Source organism: Tigriopus californicus, chromosome 7 (assembly GCF_007210705.1).
Source record: "Tigriopus californicus strain San Diego chromosome 7, Tcal_SD_v2.1, whole genome shotgun sequence".
Taxonomy (NCBI): domain Eukaryota; kingdom Metazoa; phylum Arthropoda; class Copepoda; order Harpacticoida; family Harpacticidae; genus Tigriopus; species Tigriopus californicus.
The window spans coordinates 1,239,098-1,266,597 of NC_081446.1; the positions used below are offsets into that span (position 1 = coordinate 1,239,098).

Genomic DNA, 27,500 nt, shown 5'->3' on the forward strand with positions numbered 1-27,500 from the left:
TAAAATGAATAATCTTCTCGTCTTGAACTGCTGGGATTCCAATCCCGGTAGCGGTAAGGTAGTCCACAAAAAAAAATTATAATAACGAAATGTTAGAGCATCAGCTTTCCATTTTGTGACACAGTATTTAGATTATAGCATGACAAAAAAAACGCAAAGACCCAACGTTGCTTCAAACTCGATTTCGGCCAGTTTGATGTTCTAATGTTCGAACTCAAGCATTCTACATCACTTTCCACACAAGGACTGTAAAAGTCCACATTGGGTTGGTGCACACACAATGATAATAATGGTGACCGGACAACTCGACCCAACGGACAGCTCGACCCAAGACAACCCGATCCAATACGAAATTAAATCCAATATGTTGGCTTGCAAATAGGTCATACTTCAGAGGAAAATTGAAAGTGTGATGAAAAACATGTCGAAATTTGAAAGGCATCACATAATTCATTATTTGATCCATTCAAGGCAAGTTACGTTTACATCCATCAAGGTGTGAAAATTAAGTTTGATAATGTTTTAATCAAATTTGACCTTTTATGTCATGCCTTACTGATGCTAAAATCTTTGCAAGCAAATTAAATGTTAACTCATCAAGCTTCAGTTTTGTTCCATAACCAATATTTTTAGCCGATATGCTGTGTTTAGTTATTCCAGAATTAGGAACCGATGAAAATATGTTCCTCTGAAACCACTCTGTAAATCATGCTTATGATCTGAATATTTTGTTGTTCTTTGTTCATTTCTTAAGTAACCAGGTTATCCTGTAATTGATCACATCTACAACTTAGCTCCACTTATCTCTTGCGCCTCTAATGTTCAACTGGTTGAAGCCAACAAATGGTCTGCTTTTAGTTCATTTACCACACCATATGCGTATACTTCTTGGGAGGAGATTCTTCTTGAGGGCCAAATAATCACTTGAAAACTATTTTTAAAACATCAAATCATTCCGTTCTCAGCAAAAAAAAAATCTCATTTGCATAGGTATATGGCTTCTGGTAAGAAGAGACCATGAAAATTATTTAGCAAAATTTGATCCAACAACCAAGATATTTCAAAGCATTTCATCAAAATCTTTCAAGTCAAAAGCCCTGGAAAATGGCTGGAAAATGAAGTACTCTTCTTTTACAGGTTCCTTCAATGTTTCATTTGTTCTCCCCGCTGACACACGAAGATATCTTTACTATACATAGGCATTGATTTCTTCATAGGCTTTAAGTAGGTCAGATTTGGAAAAATTATTGACCAAAAATGCTTATCAATCCCACGTTCAAAGACGAACTAAATCCGCCAATTCTAATTCATTGGAGGATCAGATATCAGAACACTGAATATTTCATTTTTCATGTTGAGCTCCTAGGCATTGCATTTCCAGTAACGGTAAGGAAGTCCACTACGAATACGTACTACAACGCTTCAAAAGTTAGTGATATGTCCTCGCGTCTTTCTTCTCAAGGCACAGAGGCCTTGCTTCGTATTGCCAAACTTTTGATAAGCTTGGATGCAAAGTATGTCATCCACGTTCTGGGAAGGTTTAACACGCAATTTTTCCTTAAAATTGGAAAGCAGATTAAAATAGAAGTTGCCCTTACAACATGTTTGCCGGATAAAAACCTCCAAAATTTGTTATCATAAGTGTTTTCCGGACTTCCTTACCGCTCCTGGGAATGGGATCCCAGCATCTCAAGACGGAAAAAGGGACTAATATTACTTGATTTTATATTCATATAATATTTGATCCACCAACGAATTTGAGTCGGTAGATCGAGCTAGTCCTTGAATGGAGGGTTGATCTTGAATACTAACTAAAAATTCAACTATAACTAACCAACTATAATTCATCTAGAAGTTTCTAGAAGTCCGTGATGAGTGGAAGTTGCCTCGTCAGATACCCTAGACCTGTCGACATTGGGGTTGCTTTTGCTAGACGCTTGACATTCAATTGACATTGTGCAAGTCTTGGCCGAAATCAAACAGGGCACTTATCACGATTCACAGACTTTTTAAACTTTTTAGACTTTTGAAGCATGATTCACAGACTCTCTATAAACAGAGGCTCCACAACTTTCATGAAACTCTGTAAGTCAAATGTACATCCACTCCTTGAATTTTAGACACAATCGTGAAAATCAGTCAATCGTGGCAATGCGAAGTTGGTGGAGAAGGTACAAAAGAGAGCTACAAAGCGAGTGCCAATCTTTGAAATATGCATTGGTCCGCCTGATAATCCTAGCCCAATAAGTTACTTATCCGTGGAGGAGTGCCGATATTTTTATGAACTGTTATATTCATTCTTTCAATGTAAAGTCTTTTTAAACATATCCAATCAAGTTAACACTTGGTAAGCAGCAATATCTGCAAATTTCATCTTTTAAACTAATTGATCAACAAAAGCTCACATTATTTAGTAGAAGTGCCACTCAAAAACACAACCTTTAAAAAAGGGTAAAACCTGAGAGAGAAAAAAGGTGCAAAATAGACAATAGATGGGAAAACACACCCCTGCCCACTGACTGAATTGAAGAACGGACGACAAGCAACGAAAAATTCAGAAAGACAGTATAAGTTTTAAGCATTAGTTTGTTAGGATGATCTTGTTTTGTTTGTACCAGCTGACTTCTATCGGGACAGGAAAATTTATCAAGAAAAAAATCAAGACGAATCGCCAGGCGAAAGAGAGTTATATTGATCCATTTATATACGTGAAGACCCATCAAATCAGACGCTGTCGAATCTACTTTTAATATCAACAGAACAACTTTGCTCAACTTGGAGCGTGCAGTTCGTGAAAGTACAAAAAGAAAACGGTATCAGAATCTGACAAATTCCGCCAATAGTTTGCGCACAAAGTCTCTCAACTTAGCATTGGAAGCGATTCCCGTTATTGGAACGACCAAGAACATTACAAAATGAGGCGACACCAACGAAAAGGACACAAATAAGCTGAAGGATTGAGTGAATGGGGGAAGTTCTTCAATTAACATGAGATAAATGGCGGGTCCACCGCTCAGTGTGGTCACTGCCAAACTCAGAATAAAGAATCCAAATTTCACAATATTCGGAAAGGAACGCTTGGGAGGAAGATACTTTGAAGTGGTCATGGCGGTCTCAACTTGGCGGTTTAAACGCCTTTTGACCTTGGTGATGCGATAGGTTAGGAAGCCTATAAGCGAGTTGACTGCCATGGCGTTGTACAGCTCGACACGGACATTTCCGCGGTACACTTTGGGCAGACGTTCAATTTCTGAAAAGAAGGATGATCATTTTAGTTTTAGTTTCTACAAACATGAACAACCTCATGCTTTTTTGAGAGGGCTTTTTTTCATAACGAGAGCATTGCGCAACCACTTCAATTAAATTGGCAAGACAACTCCGTGCCGAGCCGAGAATACATCAAGACTTGGGCAACTTAAGAAAGCCACATTGTTGTCACTTTTAGAAAGAAAATGAAAAAGAACAGGAAAAATTTCAAGTCCTATCACAATGGAGAAGTATTTTCAGTAAACATTTATTACTGTTTGTGGGAGATGTTCCCAGATGTACTGGGAAAAGGAAACAGACCAAATGGCAAGGTGTCAGTAAATCCATACTGTATCATAGTGATGGAAAGGCTTCGACTATGCAGTGTGTCCCAAAACTGAGGTCCTCTCTTCCATAATTACGGTTTTTTTTTTTCATAGTCCGTTGCAAGGGCAATTCACGTAAAAAAAATTTGAGCTAAGGGTAGGCGAAATGACAATCGAAGGCAAGAAGAGGGCTATTGTCTTTTTGAAAGTCACGTAGCCTGTTCACTTCCGAGACTCCTTTTGCAATCGAAAACCTATAAGCGTTTCTCAATTAAGAATTGATTAATTTGAAGCTTGAAATCAAACTGAAATTATTTGAACAATAACGTCAAAAAGAGTCGAATCCAGCACAAGTCGAACTCCTACGAGTCCTTGGATATTGCATCTTCTTGATGCACCTGCCGAGTCTGAGACATATGGGAAAAGGAACTCAATTTTGGAACACCCTGTTAGATGTATTGACATAAACATCGCTTTCTTACTTCAGCAATTCCGTGTTTGCCCACATTGCTGTGGCTCAAAGATATCTTAAATTGCTTAAATATTTTTTATGTAACCTATCCACCAAACATTTCTAATAGAAACGGAAATTGAAACATGCATGTTCCTATTTTCCATTGCAACAATCAAGGAAGCTCTTATTTTGGCTAGATTTGCTTTTCAGTTTTGTTTCGGATTCTAATACCCGTAGTAGGAATGGATCTAAAGGATTGACTTATTTTTCTCAAGTTTCTATTCACACATTGTCCTTTTCCACCAACGAATTAGAGCTCGCGGTTTTGGCTAGCAGTTGAATGTACGGTTGATCAGGAATTGATGGAGATTTGCATTGGGCTTCATTAAGAAATGAATCTATTCGGGTGCAAAATGCATAGCTTATGGCTTTTAGCGATGAATCCTCTTTGAAGATGGCGGCACGACTATAAGTTCAAAGTAAAGGCTATCATGCCAAGCACGTTTCCATCTTCCTCCAAGTCTCAAAGAAAGAATGTTAATCGCACGAAGGAACAACTTTTGTTACCTGCGTACAGTCCTATCAAAAAACTTACATCATAGGTGCTTAGTATTTACCCGCTAAAGATCGTTGAGCACATATGGCAAACCACGTGTCATACGCTCCGTAACTGAGATGCGTGATGATTACCACGTACGTGGCCAGGACAATGGAAAACACCTTGACGAACACCCCCACAAAGTCCTCATCCAGAACGCCCACTCTCTTATAATGGCACGTGAACAAGCATTTCACAAAAGTGTACGACGATACCACAACACCCCCACTCACATTGAAGAACAACGTGCCCAAAGTCAATAGGGAACACGTGGTCTCGGAATATGGACCCCAAAGAGGTAGAAATGCCCTGGGAGTAAAATTCAGCAGGAACAACACGATCATCCCTTGCAAACCAAATGAGTGGATTTGGTTCATCACTGTTCTTTGGAGGTCTTGGCCATACTTTTCGTACAAGACGAAGGTATATGTTAACGGAATTCCGAAAACCATCATTATGGCCCAAGACACGATACTGAAAATGGCATTGGAGGGATGGCTAAATAAGGTCTGTTCAGGATAACTCGTGCTCGATGAATTCATTTTAGGGTATACGATTGCTTGACTTTAGTCTCGGTGTGGTAAAGATGGTGGATTGCTGTAGAGACACACTTGACGTAAGGCTTAAAAGTAAGCTGCACTCATGTTCCGGATTGTTGAATCAGGTCCATGTACCCAAGACACAACACAGAGAGCTTTTTGGGCATTTTAATTGTTTAAGTGTTCATTGATTTTCACTGTACCAAGCAAATTCTTTGTAAAGGTGCTCGCACTTTGATCGTTGGTGGTCAAATGACTAAAAAAATAGAACCATACCTACGAATGGAATGGAATTTCGGGACATAACAATTAATCCTCTCATGTTCAGTTGGATTCATTCAATATATGTCAATTTGCTTTGCGTGTTTAGAGAAAGGAATTTCTAGCTAATGCGGGGGAGCTTCGAGCAGGAAAATTTGGCTGCTGACATGTTTGAATAAAAAGTTGTAATGTGATGCTTTGTTTATACGAGTATATTGTTCCAACATTTAAGCAAAATCAAAAAAAGGCTCTTTCCCTCCACAACTTTTAAGCATGATTCTAATCCGGGAAACCTTGAAATAAGCATAGATAATAGCTCCTTTTAGTAGGCCAATACAACCTGTACGACAAAGTACCTATTGGGAGGCCATTGTTCACAAACCAATGAGTTCATCGCTACCATTAATCAAACATATCACTTTGGAAAAGTTGAGTTACTTTTCGTTAGGAAGGCATTATCCTTATTTGGCCCCTTAAAACATTACTTTTTGTTTCGTCCACTTAACCATTGACCGCTTTTTTACCTTTCTGTCAGTTCAAACCGTACGTAGATAGTTTTTCATTGACAACCAACGATATGGTAGGTTTACATATAAGACTGGTTCCATGTAATATCTATGTACTTTGGCAAGTAGCTTTTATGTCATTATTTTTCTTCTTAGATATCTGAGACAAACTGATTCTTGTTTATGAACCTTTTATTCCTTTTGTCTAAATTGTCATTAATTTAACGGTCGATTTTGATGCGAAAATTTAAATCACACTTCAGACAACCCTGTTCTTACAAACTGACATCGTGCAGTTTTCACGATGGTTATTTGGATTAACGTTCTTGCTTAGAAATAGTAAAACAAATTTATTCACTTATTCGTAGGCATATTCTGGATCCTTTTCCCTTTTAACATTATTGGAAATACCTAGCTCGAGTAGACACTTACGCATACCAATTAATATTTCGTATATTATAAGCTCTCCCGGGAAAACCATGATGCCAAACAAGATTAAAAGAGCACAGCAACCACATCAAGCCAGTTGAAGCCCAACAATAGTTTGCTAATTTGAAATTCTGATGATGAAGTCAACAACTTAATGCTCCTCTCTCAAATTCGTTGCTTTGGATGCTAAGGGTAACTAATCCCTAATGGCTAATTGAATCAAACCAAATTTCGAATGTTATACTAACGTATTGGTTATCCTGGAAGCGACTTCAGTGCTCTAGGGCAGAATATGTATTTGGAGATTGCATCTTGCATTGAATATCTGCACATTGTGAAAGCTAGTCTGAAAACTGGAGACAATGGCAAAGCATTTACGTGCGGTTAAACTAGCATAAGCCTAGTTTAAAATGGGTTGTCGAACTTATTCAAAGGAAAGGGTAAATTTTTGCTTGAGTCTCTCAATCAACAGAGATGTGTGAGAGGGAGTCGATCAATAGTTCCATTTATTAGTGATTCAGAATCGCACGGCAGTTTTTCAATTTCTGGTGATGTGTTTGCTCAAATACCAATACAAATACCAAATGTGTTTTTCTTTGTCAAGGAAACAAAAGAAACAACTTTTGTACAAAAACACAAATCTAAAAGTAACTCGGAAAAAAGGTGTTAAATATATTGAAGTACATTAAAACGCATAAATGTTAAAACCGTAGTCAATCAGTATCAAAAGTACTCTTAGTTATGTCACGGACTTCTACAGATATGGGCTACAAAAGAAAGCAAAAATATCCTATCTCCTAAACCGCTCATCTTATTTCAAATAAGCACTTGATACGACAACAAGGTCTTGTTGAATAGATGAACTCAGCCAAGTTTGAGCCCAAACCTATTCTTAGGGAACTCAGGAGACATGTTCAAAGTTAAGTAGTAAACACTACATAAAATTTGAATTTTCGGCCTGCTCTTGGTCAGCTACATGAGCTTTTGACCACATAACTTTTAAACGATCGACTCTGCATGTAAATGATATAAAATTGACCTACCGTTAACTGACGAGATCTACATTTCTTATTTTATTCCTTTAATTCGAAAAGTGGCTCAGAGTGGCTATGACCAAGAGCAGGCCGATTTGCCGGGCAGCTCGTTCACAGTCCATATTTCTAGATGTCCGTGGTTATGTTCACGCATTTTTCATTAACATATATTTAGCCCATCCTTTGTTATTAACACTTGAGAGTTGCGTTTTACACCTGAAAAGATGGAAAATGATCCACTATATTTCAAGGTATTATCAAGACATCAAATAGTCTTTTTCAGTGATATAACAAAAAATTATACTTTTTTAGTTTTCTTCGAGGTTTATTTATGCCTATAAGTAGCCAAAACTGTAGCTTGAAACCTACCAAGGATGAAAAATAGGCCATCATTCTTATCTAAAAACTGATAGCTGCTCTATTCTATTATGTTACCAAAATATTTCAACGCTGCATAAGGAAATTTAATTTTCAAATTTGTCGCTTTTTGCAACAATTAATTTCTACCTACTAGAGGCGCTTTTATCTAACGTTAATTTAATTTTGTCAAAATTCAAGATCAAGATTGATTAAACTTACGATTGACAAGCATAACACCACAGTTGTGAAATATAGACTTTATGTAAGTTTTAGTGATATTGCAAACTGTTTTCAGGCTTTTTCACCAGCTCCAAAAACGTGAAATAATTTCATTGATTTTTAGGTCATAAAAAAGCTAGCTATATTTATTGGCAAATTCCTTTAAAATATAGCCGAAGTAAGTTTCCAATTCGGTGAGAATGCACAGTAATCAATCCAAGTATGTCACNGAAAAGATGGAAAATGATTCACTATATTTCAAGATATTATCAAGACATTAAATAGTCCTTTTCAGTGATATAACAAAAAAGCATACTTTTTTTAGTTTTCTTCGAGGTTTATTTATGCCTATAAGTAGCCAAAATTGTAGCTTGAAACCAAGGCCAAGTAGATAATTAGAGTAGTGATATCACGACGTAAATGACTAGCATACGTTCAATACCCACGAAGCAAATGAAAAGGGAATCAATGAATTAAGATCTCAAGTTATGGAAGGAGATGGACCAATCACCTGAATATAATTTAAATGGTTGAATGCTTGATAAGGCTTTTGACAAAAGTGTGAAGATATTGCCACTTGGAAGACTTACGTTGATGTTTATGTCATGTTTAAAAGAAATGGATTGTTGATTTAGAGTTGGACCTCGTAATGAACCATTGACCTTGATCAAAATGGCACCCCCAAACCTAGAATTTCAATCGCATGGCTTATTTACATCTAAGGATGATAATATCAAGTCAATCCAATGTCATTGTGGGCGCAACATGGATATTTTCCTCTGTACAAATTTTTGCACATCTTTGTTTTGCATGTACCCTACATCTGGTAATACAAGGAACATCATGAATCAGGGTGCTACTGTGGCGAAAGTCACAAAAAGGCTGAATGTCCACGTGAAGTTCGGCAGCTCATCAATGACCATAAGATATATCCCTGGTCCAGCAGTAAAAGTAGTCCCAATCAAATTCAATATTAGTAATCCCAAGTTTACCATAGTAGGATATATCTTCTTTGGCGGCATAAATTGGGATGGAACTGAGGTTTCCATTTGGACTTGGAACCGGTTCTTGGCACGCGCGATTGGAATCATGAGGGTGGTTACCACTACATTCACCATGAAGGCGTAGAGAAGCTCGACGCGAATTGGACCTCGGTAAATTTTGGGCAACCATGTCAAATCTAAAAAGGTAATATACGCGTACAAGAAAATACTTTAGCGTTACAAATGCTAGAGGTTAGAGGGACGTAACAAATTCATAATTATTGCATAGGGGAGTCGTTGAGTCACAATCATAAGCTAAATTGACATACCTTGAAGGGATTTTTTGGCGCAAATGACGAACCACACATCATATGTCCCATAGCTGAAGTAGATCAATGTTCCAATATAGCCAGAAATCCCCAATATCCACGATTTGAAGAACACTACTGCAAATTCCTCATCGAATGCACCAACTCGCTTGTAGTAACAGGTGAATAAATACTTGACAAAGGTAAACACAATCACTACATTTCCCGCGTTGATGTTGAAGAATATGTTGCCTAGAGTGATGAGGGAACACGTGGTCTCGGAATAAGGCCCAAAAAGGGGTAAAAGCAATCGAGGTGTGGTCACGATAAAGAAATAAGCGACCATGGATTGAATGCCGAAAGAATATATTTGATTGATCACTGTGCGCTGAAGGTCATGTCCGTATTGTTCATACAGGACAAAGACGTAAGTCATTGGCATACCGAAAATCAAAACCACGAACCAAGATGCTACGCTGAAAGCAGCATTACTCGAATACTGGAAGAAACTTGAATTGTTCATTCTGGTCCTTTGAGGGGAAATGAGGGGAAAGCCTCGACTGAATCGGAACAAAGCGTTGAGCATTGACTTTTGAAATAGAAGAGACTGCTGTAACTTGTTGCTACTCGTGTTTTTTTGAACGAGAAAGTGCTTGGAAGAGCGTGGTTCTCAATTTAACCGTGAGCAGGAGAGCGTAGGGGATCATAAAGTCTTGTTCTAATATTCCTCGAAATTAGACTCCAAAGGACCATTCTAGAGGGCACTTGGTCCTTCCGCTTTGACATTCAAATATTTCGACTCAACTCTGCTTTAATTTTTGTATTGAAACCTGGAAATGATGGCACAATAAACAATTTTCTTTCTGTTTATTAGTCAATTCAAATCAATATGATTCATTTTTTTTGACTGACTTCTCCTTGCACGAGGCCTCCTCCAGAGATGCAAGGCTCGAAGCGCAGGCCTTCATCCACATACCCGCAACTTTCATAGATCCATATGGAGGTAAATTTGGAAACTTGACACCGAGATTCATAGATGCTTTTGACAGGAAAGATCATTCCATTTGTTAGCTGAATGCCATATAGATAAGAACCAATATCATCAAACCTGTTGCGCATGATACATAATACATAGATTGAGTAAAGGTTCAGATGGAAATGTATTTCACACGAAAAACGTTCTCCAGAGTAAATGTCAAGTGTAACTCGTTTGAAAACATGGCAACCTACCAGACATCTATGAATGTCAGTGTTAGATTCTTAAATCGGACCCAGAGATGGCGCAAAAGGGGTGGAAGGAAGTCCAGTTCACCGCAAAATATCGTCCAACGAATAGGGAAATAAAGACTTAATTTCCCTGCCCATTCAATCTGCGGGCAGGGACAAGTGTTCATTGTGTGTTTCACAGTATTGTACGTGACGTCTAAAGTTGACCTCTATTTATGTCCAATCAGCACCAAACAATAGAAAAAATACCCCCGAAGTTCATGTCGAAAGGAGGGATATTATGACCAATATCCCACATTTCGGTTCTATTGAGACTGACGAACTAATGTCCCTGATTTGCCAGGAAAGCAATACATTAATCTGCAGAATTTTGACTCGAACAAATTCCATCGTACAAAGACATCCAAAGGTGCTTTGTCTGATGAGCAATTTGACCCTTTTCAAGAGGAACGAGGAATAAAAGACCAATGTATGTTTATAAATCTAAGTTTTTATTTCAAATTCTTCTTTTAGCACTCAAAGAACATTCACACAAAAAGGTTGAAGAGTCAAAAAGCATGACGGGTTCCATCATTTTTATAGCAGTGGTTTGTTTATATATAGATATATGGTGATGATAATAATAATGAACAAAATCGTAGCGACTGATTTTCTAGTACATTGTTGTATGCTTCAAGTTGTGGTGATGCTATAATATGGACCAGACTTAATTGGAAAGGTGAAAGAGTTGGGATAATCATCAAGACATTATTCTTCCTCTAAAATACAGGAAAGGGAAGTTTCTTGGGGCAGGTCTTCTCAAATACAAGGCAGTTGGAGTGATTTCTTTTTTTTGTTGTTGTATTCAGAACAGACGACAAGACTTCTCGAGGTGAATAAAGGCTTGATTTTGTTTCTGGTGACGTCTTCGCAGCAAGTGCACCAATAATGGTCATCGTAATAATAATAATAAGACGAGTAGTAGTGTAATAATGGTTTGAGAAGAAGTCGTAAGAGCCATGGAATAATACATAATCATAACCCTGTGCATTAAGAGGTGAATGTGCTGCAAAGTAATCATGAACAAATTCTTCTAAATAGTTAGATTTATCTTCGTTCTTCTTTCTTTTCGTATTCGTCCATTCTCGCAATTTATTCATTCCCATTGAGGAATCCCACGCATTAACTGAAAGAGCAGAGAAAGACAAAAAGATCAAGTCATAGATCTTAAAAGTCGGGTAGTTTCCAAATAATTTTGGGAGTGGAAGAGAACTCACCTTAACAGTTAATGGTTGCGAGAGCCAGACAAATATTTACATAAACATGCAGGAAAAAAGAAGTCCCGTACCAAAGGAAAACAGACAGAGAGACGAAATGTCTCAAAACGTACATATAATACTTTATTTAGAATCTTTCACCATAAATATGATCAGAAATGGATAGAGAAGAACATCGAATCAGAGAAAAGCGCCACGTAATATGACGGCGGTGTCATTCGGCAGAAAATTCATATAAAATAATAAGAATAGAGCTACTAAGTGGTTGGCTTCAGAGGCCAAGAGGAAAGAGCTTCTAAAACTACGTATCTTCAATGGGGTCATTGTCAAGGCCACGTGTGATTTTTAAAGAACGAACTTCTTCTCAGGCCAATGACAAGTTTCAAATTTATACAAGATGACCTATTCGACAAAGAATCGGGGAAGGAGCGTGAAGTTAAAGATGGCTATTGGGTAAGACCGGTAAGACGCTTGCTTGAAGAAGGAAAACCTTTCACCCAGATTTTAACACAAGCGAGGACGATAGAGAAGAATCGAAGAACCAGGAGAGAAAGCGAGAAAGAAGCAGGGATTATTCTTGGGAGGCTTTAATTACTTTTTTCCTTTCAGAGTGAAGAAGGGTTTCTTCTCTTTCTTGCCATCACCGCCAGAGGCGCCAGTAGGCAGAGTTTGGGATCGCGCTCCACCTGAAGGTCCCTCCCCTCCAGCTGACTGGTTGATTGCGCTCACCCATTGGCTCATCTCATCGTCATCTCGGGCTTGGAAGAGGTACATGCCTCCATTGTTCAACCTGGAGAAACACGAAAATAGGTGATGATTAATGGTGCCATTCTAGCCAGTCTATAAGTGTGACCAAATGTTGCCCTGAGCGAAAACTCACTTCAATCTGAAGACGTGCTTCTTCTTTGTGTAATCACTGGCCACTTCGGCGGTAGCCCCTGAAATTTCCACTGGGGGTTCCCCTTTGTAAGTGGCACTTGGTGCACCCTTGTAGGCCTTCTGGTCCTTGTAAAAGCCGATGCTCCCGTTTTTCAAGACCACGCAAAGTTTGTCCCAGGACCTGTTTTGGTACGCATAAAAAGTTGCATGAATATCCCAATTTCAACTCAACGTTAACTACAATCTCATACCTGTTGGAAGTTTTCTTGGTAGTGCTTTCCCATTCGTGTTTCCTTATCAAGGTACTCTCGAGTTCCTCATCATCGGATCGTTCTGAAAATGTCATTGATTGGTTTTAGAAATGATTCTTCAATACAAATCCCTAAGAGGCCCTTGACTACACGCAAGCATTCAAATGAACTGAGGAAATGACTTAAGTCTATCTAAAGCAATAGGTTTTGGTTCGAATGTTTCTTAGGAGCAGGCAGGTGTTCTTCAAACAGTGATTGGAGCATTTTGTCAACTTAAACTAAGACTTCATTCTTATACTTGATGTCGTTGTGGCTGCTTTGGCCTCGATGGGTCTTACCAGACAGGGGTCGTCTGAGGTTATCCTCATCATCACTGTAGTAACTGGCAGCCGCAGCAGCCTCTGACTCTGCTTTGGACTTGGACTTTGGCCAGCGGAAGCTGCGGAATGGCGACTTGGAGCGGGTTCGCGTTTTGCCGCGTTTTTTCTCACTCGCTGTACTGCCACGCCTTGAAGCTGAACACAGTGGGGGGAAAAATAGAAAAAGAAAAACATCAAAGTCATGCATCTCAAAACTTTCAAATTTGAGATTGGCAATCAGAAGGAGGAACAAAAATAACTATAAGTTGGTCACAGTGGTTAGTTCAATGACGTTATAAAATTCATGCAAGGTCTAAGTACAAAGTTAAAAAGGAATGAAGTACAGGCCGTGATAAGAAGTAAAGAAAATCAACCCACAAGACGATCTAAAAGTGATTGGTGGTTTCAACGGAGATGTAGGCGGCCTCGTGGATTTGGGAGGTCGTTCGAGTGATGAATCCAGTCCAGTGGTTCCAGAGGATGATGAGTTCCTCTTCGCGGATTTATTTGGCAGAGGCGGCAGGGTCGCAGAAGAAATTAGGGGTGAAGAATTAGAAGAAGTGTCATCTACAGAGCGTGCAAAAAGAAGAAAATGAATCATGCAAAAATAAATGAGGAGCAGTAAATCTAAGTAAGGAATCAAATCAAAGATTAGAGCTACTGCAAGGTGAGTTTGTCAGTCTGTGAGTGAGATTAGAAAGATGACAGGGGTTCCGAAGAGCGGTGTGGCATATTAACATCAAGCGTCTCCTTAACCACAATTTCAGTGTTTATACATTTGCTCCATCACCTTGATTTTAGATATTGTAACCTGAACCATTGTAAAATAAACAGTATTAAGCCAACAAAAAACCGGGCCCCTAGTTATGTAAAGATCACTTTGGGTAGTGAGAACGACACAAAACATGGTGCAGTGTGCATTTACTCTCACTACCTTTGCCAGAAATGTCTCCGCCAGTTTCACTCGGAGACGTCACGGGCGTCGGCGATTTGGCCGCAGACGCTCGCCGTATTGCGCCCGTTTCAACCGAGCCTGCCCCGCTGGGAGGCCGTCCCGTCGGGCCCGAAGCTCCCCCAGGTGGGGAGGTGGCGCCCGTGGGAGCAGCTTTAGAACGAGATCCTTGGCGAGTGACGCCAGTTGGGGCTGCATGCGCGAAATGGTAAGAGCGTTGAGAGAGAAGTACTCGCTTGGAGTAAGAATTTGAAACACCTGGTACCCTTCAGAATAGTGACCCTTATTCCCCCTTACAACATATCTTTAGTAAGGTCTAACCAATCTAACTTGGCCTACACCAATAGGAAATTCGAAGTAAAATGAGAGTGCAAATCTTCCAGATAGATTTGAAATTTGCCGCCCATTTTAGTCGTAGGAAACGAAACTTTCACTTGGCGGCAGGGAATCTGAGGGAGAATATCCTTCGGTAGCAACTCACTTCCTGACTTGACACTTCCCACATCGGATCGTTCCCCGGCATCTGGTCGGTCGTAAGATGGAGGGGCGTGCTTGGCACGTTCCTCTTCCCGTCGCCGCTCGTCTTCCTCTTGACGGCGTTTGATTTCCTTCAACTCGAACTGCAATAACGGGTTTTGTTGGTATTTGCAAAGGTCAGCGTTCGAGGAAAAACATTCTTCTTACCGTGGTGAGCCTCTCAAGGGCAGCGAATCGCTCTTCTTGCGCCGCCGCAGCCTTTTCAAAGGCCTCGTGCTTCTTGATCAGATTCTCGACTTCGTCAATGGTTTGCTATAAGGAAAAGAAAAATAATTAAGTGTAACTAGCGTTCTAAAACAGAATTTAAATTTCGCGCCAATACTTACTCCCAATTCTCCGGACTTCAGGTAAGGATCTTGAGCGATGAGCCAGGCCTCGGCCACAGCCGCATCACGGGCGAACTGGTATACTTCGAGAATCAGTTGTAGGTGTTCCCAACGTTCCTCCCACCTCAGCAACATGGTATTTCTCTGGTTGGTGAGCTCCACCAACTTTTCCTTGATCTCATTGTTTGCGTAATGACCTCGAGAGAGTAACTCCTTGCCCAGTGTGAAGCATTGAGTAAAGTTCTCTTCGCGTGTGTCAATTTCGGCCTTATGACCTTGATGGTTGTTCATAAGAAGCTCAACACCACTAACGTCACGTGGTTTTTCAGATGTAGACATCTGCCTGGTAAGATCATCCATCCACAACATGAGGTTGCGCACCATGTTGAAGAACTTGAACAAGTCGGAGGTATCGTGCAACTTATTCTTGCGCGAGTCGCCCATGGCATTGAGCTCAAGCCAAGCCCGAACGACCTCTCTCTCTCGGTTAGTGATTTCCATAGCCTTCTCCCCAGCATAAGCAGCTTGCAATTTGGAGGACTCTTCTTGGATAGCCTTGACTTGACCCTCCAGACCTTGAAGATCTTGGACGAAATTCTGATGTTTGCGGGTGAGTGATGACACGGCTCCAGCATCGCGGCCCAAGTCATCAGGCATGGAGTGTTGCTTCTCAAGGATTCGTCCCAAAACGTCCTTGCAATCGTGGAAGTATTTATGGAGCTCACGAGAGGCTTCAAGCATTTGAGTCCTTGTCTCGATTAACTCGCCAAGATCAGCCCAGGAATCGTTCAGAGAGTCCTTCCATTGGGCGATTGTGGCTGCATCCGTGTGACCCGATGTGATGAGACTGTCAGCAATTTGATTGGCGGCTGCCACTCGTTCCGTACCAATGATTTCCGTGTCCTTGGCGAATTCTCGGAATCTCTCCCAGAGCAAAGTGACGTGCTCGTAGTCTTGTCCCAATTCGTGTGATCCAGCCACCACCTCGCGTTCGGCAATCCATTGCTCCAAATCGTCCACCTCTCGGTTCAACATGAACAACTTCAACGCATCGTCTAATTTGGCTTTCCGTTCGGCGGCCAAGTCTCGCAAACCAGCGTAGAGTTTCTCCACTTGTGCCAGACGAATGGAAATCTGTTCGCTTTCAGGATGCTCATCGGCGATGAGTTGTCTGGCAGACTCGCTCAATTGGCGAATATTTTCGGAGTAATCCTCAACTGCGCTCTCAAGAGTGGTGTGTTTCTTCATGAGGTTTTGCGCTGAGAATTCGTCCTTGCCTCTGTCCTCAACCATCATGTAGAGCTCTTGTTCAGACATCCAGGCTTCAGCCTCGTTGGCATCGAAGAAGAATTGTTGGGCCTTCTCGCTGACAAGGAGCTTTTGCCGTCTGATTTCGAGCATCTCCTTGAGATTGTTCAAGTTCTCGAGAAGCTCATCAATGTCCTTTTGGAATTTCTCGGAGTCGGGGTGATCCGAGGCAATGAGCTTTTGTCCAATTTCGCACACGGATAAGATTCGAGGCTCGTGATTGTCAATCTCACCTTTGAGAGTCTTGTTCTTCTTAATAAGAAGGTTAACAGCTTGAAGACTGCTACCGAACTCATCCGACGTCACAAGGTTCATCTTCTCTTCAATCCAAATGTTCTCATCCTCGAGGTCGCGCAAAAATTGGAAGATTTCTTTCTTGACCAAGAGCTCCTTCTTCCTGGCCTCGAGTGGGGCCATGACGGCCTCGAATTTCTTTGAGACTTCTTCTTTCTTGGCCTCAATAACGTTTCTCTTGTCAGGCTCCATGAGCACCAACTTTTCGGCTTGTGTTTCCAATTCGCTTACTTGCATGGACTTGACTTGCATCTGAGTCTCGATCATTTGTTGTTTCTGCATAAGGATATTCACGGATGTGAGGTCGTTACCAATGGGCTCGGTCTCCATCTGCCGTTCAAGGTCCATGACGAAGCTATCAATGTCATCACAAGATTGCTCATACAGATCGGCTCTCTTGGCGTCGAAGATCCGCTCTCCCTTGTCTTTGGTATTCTTCTGGAGGGCCTCGAAATCTCTCTCGAGCTCGTCCAATTTGGGTGTGATCAGATCAGCCATCTCTGGTTTGGTCTTGAGAAGCTCTTGGCCACTTTCTTGAACGCGATCCAGACGCTCCTTGTTGGAAGCAATTTCGGATTCGAAAGCTTGATGCCTGGTCCATTTGCTATGGATGGTCTTGGCCGATCGATAGGTGTCTTCTTGAACGAGGACATTCTTCTCTTGGATCCAATCGTGTAACTCTTCGCAATCTTGAAGAAATTGGTGAAGAAGAAGTTGATCACGGAGTTTGTCCAATTGTTGGAGAGCAAGATCGTGATTGATGTTTCTCCTCTCAGAGATGTCGTCGGCCTTTTTAGAGATCTTGTCTGAAGCGAAATGCTGCTCAGAGCACAAACGCTGGGCAAATTGAAGCACGCCATTGACCTTGTCGTCGTTGGCCTCCATGGTAGTGAGCAGAGCCTCGTGTTTCTTGATGAGTGATTCGGCTTGCTCCAAGTTGCTCGGAGTTTCATCCTTGCTGAGGAGATGTTCTTGCTGCGAAAGAAGAACTTCGGCCTGTTTGGCGTCCCGGTTGAACATCTGGAGGTTGAGGGATTGTGACAACAATTGCTGTCGGTTCTCCCACATCTGATGGACCTCCGCCCATCCATCTCTCAAGGCCTTTAGTCTCTCTCGGAGGAACATGTATTGCGGGTCTTCGAATGTGGACGGGTCGGCAGTCACCTTCTCGCCGTAGTCCATCATGGTAGTGTAGTCAGTTGTGTAGCTATCAATCTCCTCTCGGATCTGTTGATGTTGACTCAACAATTTCTCAGCCTCAGCCAAGCTTGAGGGCGTGTCCTCATTGGCGATGCTTGACTCGGTTTTGGTCAGCCAAGCCTGGAAATGATCCAAGTCCTTGAGAAAGCGGTGAAGATCGCCAGCCTCTTCCAACTTGGCTTCTCGCTCATGGAGCATAACATTAAGTTGTTTCCATTCGCCACGGAGTTTCTCCACACGGTCAAACACCACTTGAGCCTCGTCAGGATGAGTGTCCTTGATTTTGTTGGCCTCATCCTCCAGCGTTTTGAGCTTGGCTTCGATAGCCGCCATGTCTCGGTCCATTCCCGAGAGCTTTCGCTGCAGAGTCATGATGCCGGTGAGATCCATCTTGAGCTCGTCGGTTTGCTCCAAGACGCGCTTCTTGTCCTCAATCCAAGTGACTGTTTCGCGACATTCAATATGGAAGGTCTGCACGCCATGCGCGGATCCCAATTGTTCACGCTTAGCCTCGGCTTGTTCGCGCAAGTCGGCCCATCTCTGGTTGAGTTGGTTCTGTCGAGCAACGATGTCGTCCGAGTTAGGGTGGTCAACATGGAGTAATTGGCGAGCCAACTGGTTCACAACAGCAACTCGTGACGCATTGGCATTCATTTCGCGATCGAATCCATCGAATCTGTGCTTCATGATCTCACAGTCCTCGATATCTTTGCCGGGTTGCATGGTATCCAACATTTTCTCTTTCTCGGTAATCCATTGTTCCACACCATCGGCCTCGGTGAATAATTTGTACAAGGAAAGAGCGTCCAAGAGTCGCTGTTTGCGAAGCTTGGAAAGCTCTTGTAGCTCATTGTAGCGCTTATCGATGGAGGCCAATCGCTTCTCAACCGCGGGCTTGTCGTTCTCGCCCAAAGTCGTGGCTTGTTCGTGAAGAGCATCAACATTGGACTGGAAGTTCATGAGATCGTCGTGAATCTCCTTCTGTTTCTTCAGCAATGTCTGCACGTTGGACTCGTCTTTTCCAATGTCATCAGACGAGACCAATCGGAGCACGTCCAACATGTACGTGTCCACATCATCGGCGTCAGTGAGGAATTGATGGAAGTCAACGGCCTCGGTGAGTCGTCGTTTCCTGGTGTCCATGAGGTCGACCAGCTGGCTCCACATGCTCATAACGTCATCGATCCTGGTCTGGACTTTGTCCGCACCAAAGTGTCCTTGGTCGATGAGATCTTGACCTTGCTTGATGGACATCTGCAATTGGTTTTCATGTGCACGGATTTCAGTCTCCAGACTCTTGTGCTTGGAGAGCAATAAATGAATGGTGGTGAGATCGTGTCCAATATCACCCTGGGAGAGAATCTGTTCCATCTCCTTGATCCAGTTCTCCTCCTCGGCCATATCCCAATAGAATTGCCACATCTGTCGGGACTCTTCCAATCTGGACCGCCGTTCAACGGCCAAACGAACGAGCTCGGCGTAGGCATCTTCCAAGGTTTGGACTCGTTCCACGATGATACTGGGATCGCAGGGCTTGTAGTCGTCGGCTCCATCCTCGTCGGCCAAGAACTTTTGCGAATGCTGCACGACTTGTTTGACTCTTTCTCCCAGAACGTTGATGTCGGCCTCCACAAGCGAGTGTTTCTGAAGAAGATCTTCGACCCCGAGCAAATGCTTTCCGTAATCGTCTGAGAGTAAACGCATCTTCAATTCTTCCATGGAATCCAAAATGTACACCATTTCCTGGAAGTTGTGCTGCAATTGCAAGGACATCTCCAATCGTGTTCTTCGTGCCTTCAGGAGCTCGAGCAAGTAGTTCCACAAGCGGAGGACATTGTCCTTCCGAGCATTGATGCACTCGATGTCGTGATAGTTTTCAGTTTCCAGCTCATGGGCCACTGCGATCACGGCTTGAACGCGTTCTTCGTAGGCAAAAATGTCGGTTTCAATGGCCTCGTGTTTCTTGGCGGCAGCTTCAACAGCGGCTAAATCGAAGCCAAAGTTGTCTTGAGAGACCAGACGTTGATTCTCACTCAGCCAAGTTTCTCGCATGCCCGCTTTACGGTTGAATCGGGCGGCCAGCTGCTCGAGTTTCTCTTGACGGATGAGCTCTTCGCGCAAGGCCAACTCACGTTCGTGTTCGGCCTTCTCTAACCGCTCCCAGGCCTTGTTGATGTCTGAGATGGTCTTGCCTTCCTTGGGGAAGTAAGGCACTTTATTGTTGGCCCTCATCTTGGATTGAAGGGTGAAGAGAAGAACTTCGAGATTGCCCTTTTCCATGAATTTGGGGGGCTTTTCCACATTGCGATAGGAGTTGAATTGCGTCAGTTGTTCTTGGACTCCACGGAGAGAGTTGGCAAATTGCCGGTCACCCAAGGCCTCGATCACGTTCTCAATCCACTTGAGGAGATCACTCGTGAACCCTTCGTATTGTTCGATCATTTTGTCGCACTCCATGTCGATGCCCACTACTTTGGCAATCCTTTTGCCTTGGACCGTTTCCTGCTTCAACTTGGAGAAATAATGGTAGTAGGTGACCACGTAGGTGATGATGGACTTCTCGTCTGGCATTTCCACGTTCACATCCTCGGCATCCAGAAGTTTGACCAGATTAAACTCACGATCCGCCACATCGAAGGCGTTGTTCAAATTATACATGGCGTTGCTCTTGGACAAACGCTCATATTGGATGAGATCTGATCTGTGCTTATGAATGATGGCGTTGAAGGCCAAGCCATCTCGCCAAGACGTGGTGAAGTTGCGGATATTCACATTGTGGTATCCGGCGGTCTTCATCTGACACCAGAGCAACAAAGCGTCCTTGGCGGATCGTGTAGCTGCCCCTGGTCCGGGCTCTTCAACCGTGATCTCTTGGATCTGGAACCGGAGGATGATGGTCCAGATGAGACCGAGAGTGAGCCGCGGGCTCCCATCCACGATATCGTGAGCTCCCATGTTCTCCAAATGGACTCTTTGTTCGTAGAGAAAGGACAAGGCCTTGTCCACATTCTCCAGGCAGTGAATGCGCATTTTACCCCTGGTGGGGCGCGGCTGAAACCCGAGTGTGTGCATACATTAGATTTCCGTGCTCTCTTGTCAAACAAATCCCACTCTTCAGTCTTACCAGTCGTTCTCCGGAAAGAATTTCCAAGAGTTTGATGAGTAGCTTTCCATCTCTAAGGTCGGTGTACAGGTCGACCACCCGGCAGTTGATGCGACACAAATGGGAGTTGACCCATTTGGTGAAGGTCTTCTTCTGAACATGTTCTCTCTCAACTGAAAATTACAAAGAGTCAAAAATGAAGCCCATGAGTCATTTTAGGTCCTCTATCATAAATCCGGGTCCCAATACCCATGAGGTTCTTAATGTGTTTTGAGTACACAATACTAAGTGCGGCATCCTTGATATCTTGGTTGGATGTCAAGCCCGCACTCAAAGGGGGAAGAGGGGTGCCCGTATAAGGAGGTGATAACGGGGCTATCGTTGGATCCTCCTCGTTGAGACTGATATGTCGAACCCGTGGCGCTTTAAGCTTCTGGTCAAATTTGAAAACGCTCGGAGAAGCGGGTTCGGGTGAAAGTTGGAATTCAGAATTGCTCGAAATTGAAGGCGAGGCTGACTCGTCCGAGTTGAAATCAGAATAGAATTGGCGCACTTTCGAGCGATGTCTCCGGCCTTTTTTGACCTTCAAGCTATCCATTATGTACGTAGATAACAAGGAGTCACTGATTCTTGATGAATTTTGAACCGATTTTTTTCGATCAAGTTCGCCAGCAGCAATAAAAAGCGCCTTCAAATGTCTTATCAGACCGCAAAAGATAGGGATCCCGTCTCATATTCCGCTAGATTATTCAATATTTGAACAATTCGAAACGATGCTAAATGTCCCAAGTTCGGTCTCGAATTTGAGCAACCTGTCAACTCTTCCGATTCCGTCAATGAAGTCATGTTCTTTTACCAGACTGACTAATATTGCATATCGAACGCGTCTTGCAGCATGAGTATCTATCCTTCCTTTCACTTACCAGCCAATGCCTTGATTCGAGATCGCTCGAAGAGTCTGGAGGACGAGTTCCCTCCATCATAGTCGAACTCGTAGTCCTCTATGACTTCATTTTGTTGGTTGATTGGGTCCCATCGGACACCCACACTGATGTCCGTGGTCATGATGACCACCTAGCGCCCTTGGCAGCTGCACAAAGGATCGTTGGAGATTCTTGGGTTAGCTACTGGGTCCACCCAGAAGGAGCGGTTTGAGCTGCCTGGAAGCAAAGAATACACCAAATTGAAATCTGCACGAAACACTGGAAAAACCTTTGCAAATAGAGGCATGACAATTGACGTGGCAGTTGCCATGTCAATCACGAAAGTCTCGTTTGACCCTGAATGAACAAGAATGTCCGAGTCCTACCAAAGTGACTTCTATGAGTTGAAGGGTCTCGCTAATTTACTGTCCATGTCAGACACGTTCACTTTGGTGCAGTATTTAGCGGTTTCGAGCACAATGTCACTTCCTCATCGTCTCAATAAGAATTTGTGGGAGGTCTTCACCGAGTGAGTCTCTTTCTCGAAGCTAACAACAATGTCCTCCAGCCTCAACGGAAATGTGTTTCTCCCCTTACTCTGAATGTAGTCGATCTAGATTAGAGCGAGGAGTAGAGCACTACACAGAGCACTTGAGAGGCGGTTAGACTCGGAACATTCACAGAGAAAGAAGAGACGAGAAAGAAGGCCGCAGTGTTTTATGATCTCGCCTTTCAGCCTTCTGAGCTCCAGCTCCACCAAGACAGCCCTGCCATTGAGCCTGGCTCAGTTTAGCGAGGCTGCCGTTGCCGAGCAGCCTTCAAAGGCCGCGGCTCCACTCGTAATGGTGTGGGTGCTGTTGCTTGTTGTTGGGCGCGGCCTTTATTATTCGGCCTTCTCTTTTCAGTGTTTCGAAGGAGGCGCGGCAACGGATCGATAAAAGTTTCCCTTCACACCGAAACCTTATCTTGATCCATCCATGCAGCTTGATGAGCTTAAGTTTGCATTGAAGAAGTGCTAGATTCCCAAACACAAAACTGCTTTGAAAAGACATGTCCCATCTTCAATGGCCGAAAGAAAGTTGCATGAAACCTCGTGTAGCTGGGTGAAGGCAGCTTTTGGAAATTGTTCAAGGGATTCAGCAAAACCCCGATGTGAAAGATAATGGATGGTCTTGGTCTGACCGCCCAGATTGGGGATCAAGCTGATGTTTTATGATTGCCGTTCTACATTGACCCCTGAAAAGTGCCTAGCTCTGGTCAAGGCACATTATTTGGATCAATGACCCCGTCTGTCCCGTTCCGTCCCAATCACGAAGTTTTCGCCGAAAAAAATGGCGAAAGCCTCCTCCTCAAGATTTGTCGTAGAGGCAAGCAATGACAAATTGAGAGGGAGAACCAGAGCATTCCCCACTTTTCTCATGCTAACAATGGCTCAACAACCTCGGTTGGTCCATTAATCAAATCCTGAGGCTGCAGTATTAACTTGCATCTGAAAGGCTCGTAACTTAATCTTTTTGTAAAGTTCGCCGACATCGTGTTTGTACTTGAATCTCTGAAGCTCTTTTCCGTTTGGGGGGAATGTGAGTGGCTTCACTTCCATTCACTCTCTCTCTCTAGCTTAGAAAATGTATGCAAGTTCATCAAATCCGCGGTATAAATTGCTCATTGCCCACATGCAAATGAATGACATCTACGTACATGCTCGTCAGAGGAGGGTTGAGAACGTGGCTCTCGTACAATGAACATTGAACAATACTTGCCTTGTTCAACACGAGCCTAACGTTGTTTACTCAAAGCAGACCTGGTCCAAGTCACTCTCTTATTGCTGGTATTTTGAGCAAATATCAAACAATACTCAACTTGCACTGGGACCCTTCGTACGATTATCGGTCAAAGAAGAGTCACTCTTCCTTATCATTGTGTTGTACATGTATTGTATTGCACAGCATTGGTGTGAACAAATTTCAATCTCCATCTCGAGACAGAACTGTTCCTGCCGCAAATTTATGGGAATTTGCCCGTTCATTCAGCAACAAATGCCAAAAATTCATGCCTGTTCCATCTAGCACACGAGGTCTCTAGACATGAAGAACGGAGTGGATTGCATGAGCTCGGCCCTCCTAAAATGGTGGGCTGCGACAGCTGGGATTAGTGAACGACCGAAACAGCAAAAAAATCTTGATATAGATTCACATTCATCCTAGAACTGTTTGTTTCATTCGTTTTCTTGAGGTTAAACTCCCTTGTTGCTGTTAAATAAGAGGCTGGATTGGTATAAAAGAATTGCTGTGCAGCAAACCATGATCCTCAATCGAAGTCGACCGGGTCAATAAACAAGATGACAGCTTTAATGAACAGAATTTGAGCCAACGTACTCAGGAGGAGGTCAAATCCATTTCGGAGAGTGGTCCATTGCAAATTCAGGGAACTGCACGACAGGAACTGCATTTAGCTTAGCTATCTTAGAGGTTCTCTCACTCTGAGCCTTTCGAAAAATAGACATGGCAGCCGGTTTTCCTCATTTTCCAACGACCCAACGCTGTATAGCTATCATTGTTGTTTCCATAAAGACAGGGGAATTGTTCCATAAGGGTTGGAGGTTCCATTGCATGGCATATAATCATTTCGGAGAATTATGATCAACCCACAAGTTTCCAACGACAAAGCGAAGAGACCCCCTTATGGCACGTAAATGGTCCTGGTGGAGCCAACAACATCCAAACAATCCCTCCGTTCCACATCCAGAGATACAAAATTACTCATGTTAAAAACACACCAACTGACTTAAGTATTTTCTTCCAAACTTTTATCAAAATATTTTTTTTCAAAAAGTGGCATTCACGTCATAAAACAGGTTTTTTTTTCTCTCTCTCTTCGTTTGTGTTGTAGTTTTCTATTATTGGAAGCCCAGTTACTCTCGCTCTTGGCGTCAGTAGACTCAGAACACGCCAAGAAATGATCTATTGCCTCCTATTCTGAATGAGTAGTGTGCAATGTGCATGTACGAATGTATGTGAGTGTGTTTGTGTGATCTCCAACCCAACTTGCTCTCTTCTTCTTCTTCTTCTTCTTCTTCCCCCTTACCCTTCTTCGTTAGACTGGTAATCATCGTGGAAAGGAGCAAGCAGCCCGCCATGCTCTCTTTCCTATTCCAGATCTTTAGCTTTATGCAAGGTTTCTAGTACTTCCTACATACTGCAAATTGCACGTTATCTTCTATGGGCAAGGATCATCAGGAACACAAGAACCATAAGTAAAGTGCAAATCATCAGCATACAGATTTGACTCAATCTGTAAAGTACAAATAATGAGCGTGACCTACGTACAATGTGTTCGTATATCTTGGGTGTGGCAAGCGCTCTTTTATAAAACATGAGATGTGACTACTTTTAATGTACGGATCGCATTGTATGTTGCTCCCTCTTCAAAGAATTCTCGACGTTTAAGCTCGGACTATGAAGTCATGAATTTGAGTTTCGATGAGGATTTATGACTCTATGTAGGAGGTGGTGCTAGGGCTCGAACTTCAGATATGCAAAGAAATGGTAATTTCAAGTTTCAAAAAAGCGTCTTTCATTCATTCATCTTTTGAATGGGAGTTGACGAGTGCTTGGTTGCGTTAAATCCGCAAAATAAGCTTCACAGGTAGGCTCATCAAATTTGGGCATAGGTGGGTCATTTGAGCGTGAGTAATCACCCAAAAGAAAAGAGGTGAATGGAAACAAACAGTCTAACATGTTGTAGATGTGATGTGCTTCAAAATTGACGTCAACTCGAGGCTTGTCTTAATTTAAATTTTGATAAGGTAATCTATCCGACGAGGAGGATATTGTTCATAGGCAGACAGTGGTGGAAAAACTTTTGACATGACACGAAACATGAGGAGTAATTGAGAGGGAAAACCTTAGCGAACAAATTATCAGACCCCTTTTTATATACCTCCGTAGCAAGTTTATCGAGGTCCACACCAAATTAGGTGCACCAATTTCACTTGGAGGTTTGGATAGATAGCTAAGTAACCGGTATATCAAGGTCAAATCACTAAATAAGAGAAGGTCCCATTAAGTAAATATGACGTGTCGTGATTATTGTCGAAGAAGCAGCCAATGCTCATTAGAGAAAATTCTAGACATACTTCGTAAGATTGCCGAAAGAGCTTGTTTTCAACTTCGGTCTTCAGCTATCTTGAACTATCTCGTGATGTTTCAGCGTATGATTTTTCTCATCCGACTTTCCTTCAACGAGTTACATGTTTGCAATGTCCAGGGGCTTGAAGGTCGAGCGAAATGGATTGAGAATCAAACATTACTGAGCTTTGAGATTCATGAATTTTTCTATCCAAGTCATTCAAAGCATCAAGGCCAGTTCGGAGGTTAAAACCGCCTCATGTTGCAAGAAATTAATCTCGACTCACTTTCGTGACATTCTTTGGCCTATTTCGAGAGAAAGGCTTTTTAATCAAGCAGAGTGCAAGCCAAAGCGATCAAGGGGGGTCAAGTTCCAATCTTTTGTCAAGTTGGAACACATCCACCCACGACGGATTTCAGAGTCCAACCAACCACAATCGAACACCATGGAAGGCTATGGAAATCATTCAAACTTGAACGAATATAAATATAAGACAAGCCAAGACGAGACAGAGAGTGTGCAATAAAACATCACCCTTGGATCGGCCAAACGGGTTTGGCCATTATGAGCTCATCGCCAATGTACACATGCCTTATCACTTCCAAGCATGGACTCACGCCTTGATTCGTCGCTTCTTGAGGTCTCTTAGGGCAAATTCAAGAGCTAGAGTCCTTAATCCTATTCAAAGATGTTCATTGGAAACGACTTATCGACCTCTATCAGTGGATTTAAAGCCCCCGAAACAACATGCAGGCATCATGGACAGAGTAAGCTGACACACACACACATACAAGAGGATGGAAACGCTGAGGTAGAGAACTGAGCTCGGAAATACTTTGGATTTGCGGTGCCGCTCCCCAACAATTGAGAGATGGACGCCATGTTATCTAGCTTTCAGTCATCAAACAATGCTTATCTGACCTTGTTAAAGACGAAAAGTTGATCAGATTGCTCTTTGATTATCTTCTCGGCACCAATTTTCACTGCCCCCACATCGAGGTCTTGTTCTTCCCCTGTTCTCTCACTACACAGTCCAGCTCAACTATCGAGCTTGCTACTAGAGTAGACTGCTAGCTATCTAGCTAGCAAGCTAGAACGACCCCGTACTTGCTGGCTTGACTCCTTTGCTGAGTATGTTTCTGCAAGACTACCACTGCCACCAGCGCTTCTGAGCTTGAACGCTTGAACACAATCCTACCCATTCCAGACCCGACCCTACTTGGAAGCTGCTATGCTCTCATCAGTAAGAAGCACGGATGTACTTGATGGAAAACAGTAGCAGAAAAGGAAGAGCAAAGAGAAGAGGAGCAGGAGGGGCTCGAACTGGAAACAAGGGACAGAGAGCCTGGAACAGATGGGAATACTGGCTCGGATATTTCTTGGCCCAACTCGGAGATGGTTCCACACCTCAAATTCAGGGATGCGAGTATTAAGTTGCAAGTGTGCCATATTGGGATCTAAGTCTGGAAATTTCTTGAACTTGAGTTGAAAAGT

The 27,500-nt window shown here is 42.7% G+C and overlaps 3 protein-coding genes across 9 annotated transcripts; all 3 read right to left on the reverse strand.

Moving 5' to 3' along the window:
* Positions 1-2,599: 2,599 nt before the first annotated feature.
* On the reverse strand, positions 2,600-5,346 carry LOC131883784 (uncharacterized). Its single transcript, XM_059231343.1, has 2 exons — positions 4,644-5,346; positions 2,600-3,250 (listed from the first exon to the last, which is right to left on the reverse strand). The coding sequence occupies exons 1-2, from the start codon at positions 5,164-5,166 to the stop codon at positions 2,817-2,819; spliced, it is 957 nt and encodes a 318-aa protein (XP_059087326.1). The 5' UTR covers positions 5,167-5,346; the 3' UTR covers positions 2,600-2,816.
* Positions 5,347-8,356: 3,010 nt separating this feature from the next.
* On the reverse strand, positions 8,357-10,679 carry LOC131884159 (uncharacterized). Its single transcript, XM_059231838.1, has 2 exons — positions 9,285-10,679; positions 8,357-9,152 (listed from the first exon to the last, which is right to left on the reverse strand). Exons 1-2 carry the CDS (start codon positions 9,847-9,849, stop codon positions 8,821-8,823), a joined length of 897 nt encoding a protein of 298 aa, XP_059087821.1. The 5' UTR covers positions 9,850-10,679; the 3' UTR covers positions 8,357-8,820.
* A 281-nt stretch (positions 10,680-10,960) lies between these two features.
* On the reverse strand, positions 10,961-27,082 carry LOC131884157 (spectrin beta chain-like). Of its 7 annotated transcripts, XM_059231833.1 has the most exons (13): positions 26,928-27,082; positions 21,879-22,115; positions 20,977-21,128; positions 15,051-20,903; positions 14,872-14,976; positions 14,669-14,807; positions 14,170-14,379; positions 13,614-13,802; positions 13,215-13,391; positions 12,877-12,958; positions 12,627-12,806; positions 12,342-12,536; positions 10,961-11,655 (listed from the first exon to the last, which is right to left on the reverse strand). In XM_059231833.1, exons 2-13 carry the CDS (start codon positions 22,018-22,020, stop codon positions 11,652-11,654), a joined length of 7,428 nt encoding a protein of 2,475 aa, XP_059087816.1. In that variant the 5' UTR covers positions 22,021-22,115; positions 26,928-27,082; the 3' UTR covers positions 10,961-11,651. The 7 variants fall into 7 exon arrangements, with proteins under 7 accessions (XP_059087816.1, XP_059087814.1, XP_059087817.1 ...); XM_059231831.1 differs by lacking the exons at positions 21,879-22,115; positions 26,928-27,082 and adding an exon at positions 21,205-21,568; XM_059231834.1 differs by lacking the exons at positions 14,170-14,379; positions 21,879-22,115; positions 26,928-27,082 and adding an exon at positions 21,205-21,568.
* Positions 27,083-27,500: the final 418 nt, after the last annotated feature.

Excerpts from the sequence above, each read along its gene's own strand:
- LOC131884159 (XM_059231838.1), bottom strand. The coding sequence starts at position 9,849 with ATGCTCAACGCTTTGTTCCGATTCAGTCGAGGCTTTCCCCTCATTTCC. Across the intron at positions 9,153-9,284 it reads CGCCAAAAAATCCCTTCAAG|ATTTGACATGGTTGCCCAAA; the intron begins GTATGTCAATTT and ends TTACCTTTTTAG.
- LOC131884157 (XM_059231831.1), bottom strand. The coding sequence starts at position 21,553 with ATGGATAGCTTGAAGGTCAAAAAAGGCCGGAGACATCGCTCGAAAGTG. Across the intron at positions 21,129-21,204 it reads ACACATTAAGAACCTCATGG|TTGAGAGAGAACATGTTCAG; the intron begins GTATTGGGACCC and ends TGTAATTTTCAG. Across the intron at positions 12,537-12,626 it reads AAGCACGTCTTCAGATTGAA|GTTGAACAATGGAGGCATGT; the intron begins GTGAGTTTTCGC and ends GTGTTTCTCCAG.
- LOC131883784 (XM_059231343.1), bottom strand. The coding sequence starts at position 5,166 with ATGAATTCATCGAGCACGAGTTATCCTGAACAGACCTTATTTAGCCAT. Across the intron at positions 3,251-4,643 it reads TGCTCAACGATCTTTAGCGG|AAATTGAACGTCTGCCCAAA; the intron begins GTAAATACTAAG and ends CCTTCTTTTCAG.